The sequence below is a fragment of the Plasmodium gaboni genome, chromosome 10 (assembly GCF_001602025.1).
Source record: "Plasmodium gaboni strain SY75 chromosome 10, whole genome shotgun sequence".
In the NCBI taxonomy this organism is placed as follows: domain Eukaryota; phylum Apicomplexa; class Aconoidasida; order Haemosporida; family Plasmodiidae; genus Plasmodium; species Plasmodium gaboni.
The window spans coordinates 1,364,813-1,365,654 of record NC_031490.1 but is presented as its reverse complement, the minus strand read 5'-3'; the positions used below and the strand labels follow the sequence as shown (position 1 = coordinate 1,365,654).

Here is an 842-nt window from a genome sequence, read left to right as displayed (position 1 = left end):
GTAATTATCTAATTTTTAAATATATTTTTTATACATTTATTTGTTATATATATATATATATGTATATTATAATAATTTTATTATAGATCTATATAATTTGTTATTTAATTTATTTTAATTTAATTTTTGTATATAAGAGAAAAAAAACACCAACAATAAAAAAGAATATATATAGATACATGGACATCTAAATAATTTTGATGTTTTTCATATAGTTATAAATAGATAAAATACTTACCACTATATTTAACAATAGGAATGTTAAGATAAATAATATTATACTTCTAGAAAGTATTGAATTTACAAAATTCCAACTTTCCTTTTTTTTATATTCATCTTTTTTACTAATTATATATATAGGAGAACTATTACATTTTAAACATTTCGTATATAATAACCCATTAGTTTCCATATAGTTGTATTTATAAAAATTACCCATAATTTTTATAATTATAATTACATGAAATAATAGTTCTTTTATAATATTATTTTATTTTTTTTATTATCAAGTATAATAATTTCCTATATATATATATATATATATATATGTATATTTTTATTTTTTTTTTTTATTCTTCATATATTCTCTTTCCTATTCTCTAAAATTTTCTTAATAAAATTCACACAAAAACAAAGGTATTGAAAAAAAAAAAAAAAAAAATTCTATAAGAAAAAAAAAAATTTTTAATTACAAAAAAAAAAAAAAAAAAAAAAAAAAAAAATTAATAAAATAAAATAAAAATATATATATTTTTATATATATTATAAATAAAAGAATATAACAATGAAAAATAATATTATATATATATATATATATATATATATATTTTAAATATATAATA

The 842-nt window shown here is 11.9% G+C and overlaps 1 protein-coding gene across 1 annotated transcript in view; it reads right to left on the bottom strand.

The window, feature by feature from the left end:
- PGSY75_1039000 (serine/threonine protein kinase, FIKK family) overlaps positions 1-439 on the bottom strand; it is a gene marked incomplete at both ends in the record, with an annotated part of 3,119 nt that extends 2,680 nt beyond the window's left edge. Inside the window, one exon of the mRNA XM_018786149.1 lies at positions 239-439. Coding sequence (XP_018641766.1) covers positions 239-439 — 201 coding nt within the window.
- Between the last annotated feature and the right edge of the window lie 403 nt (positions 440-842).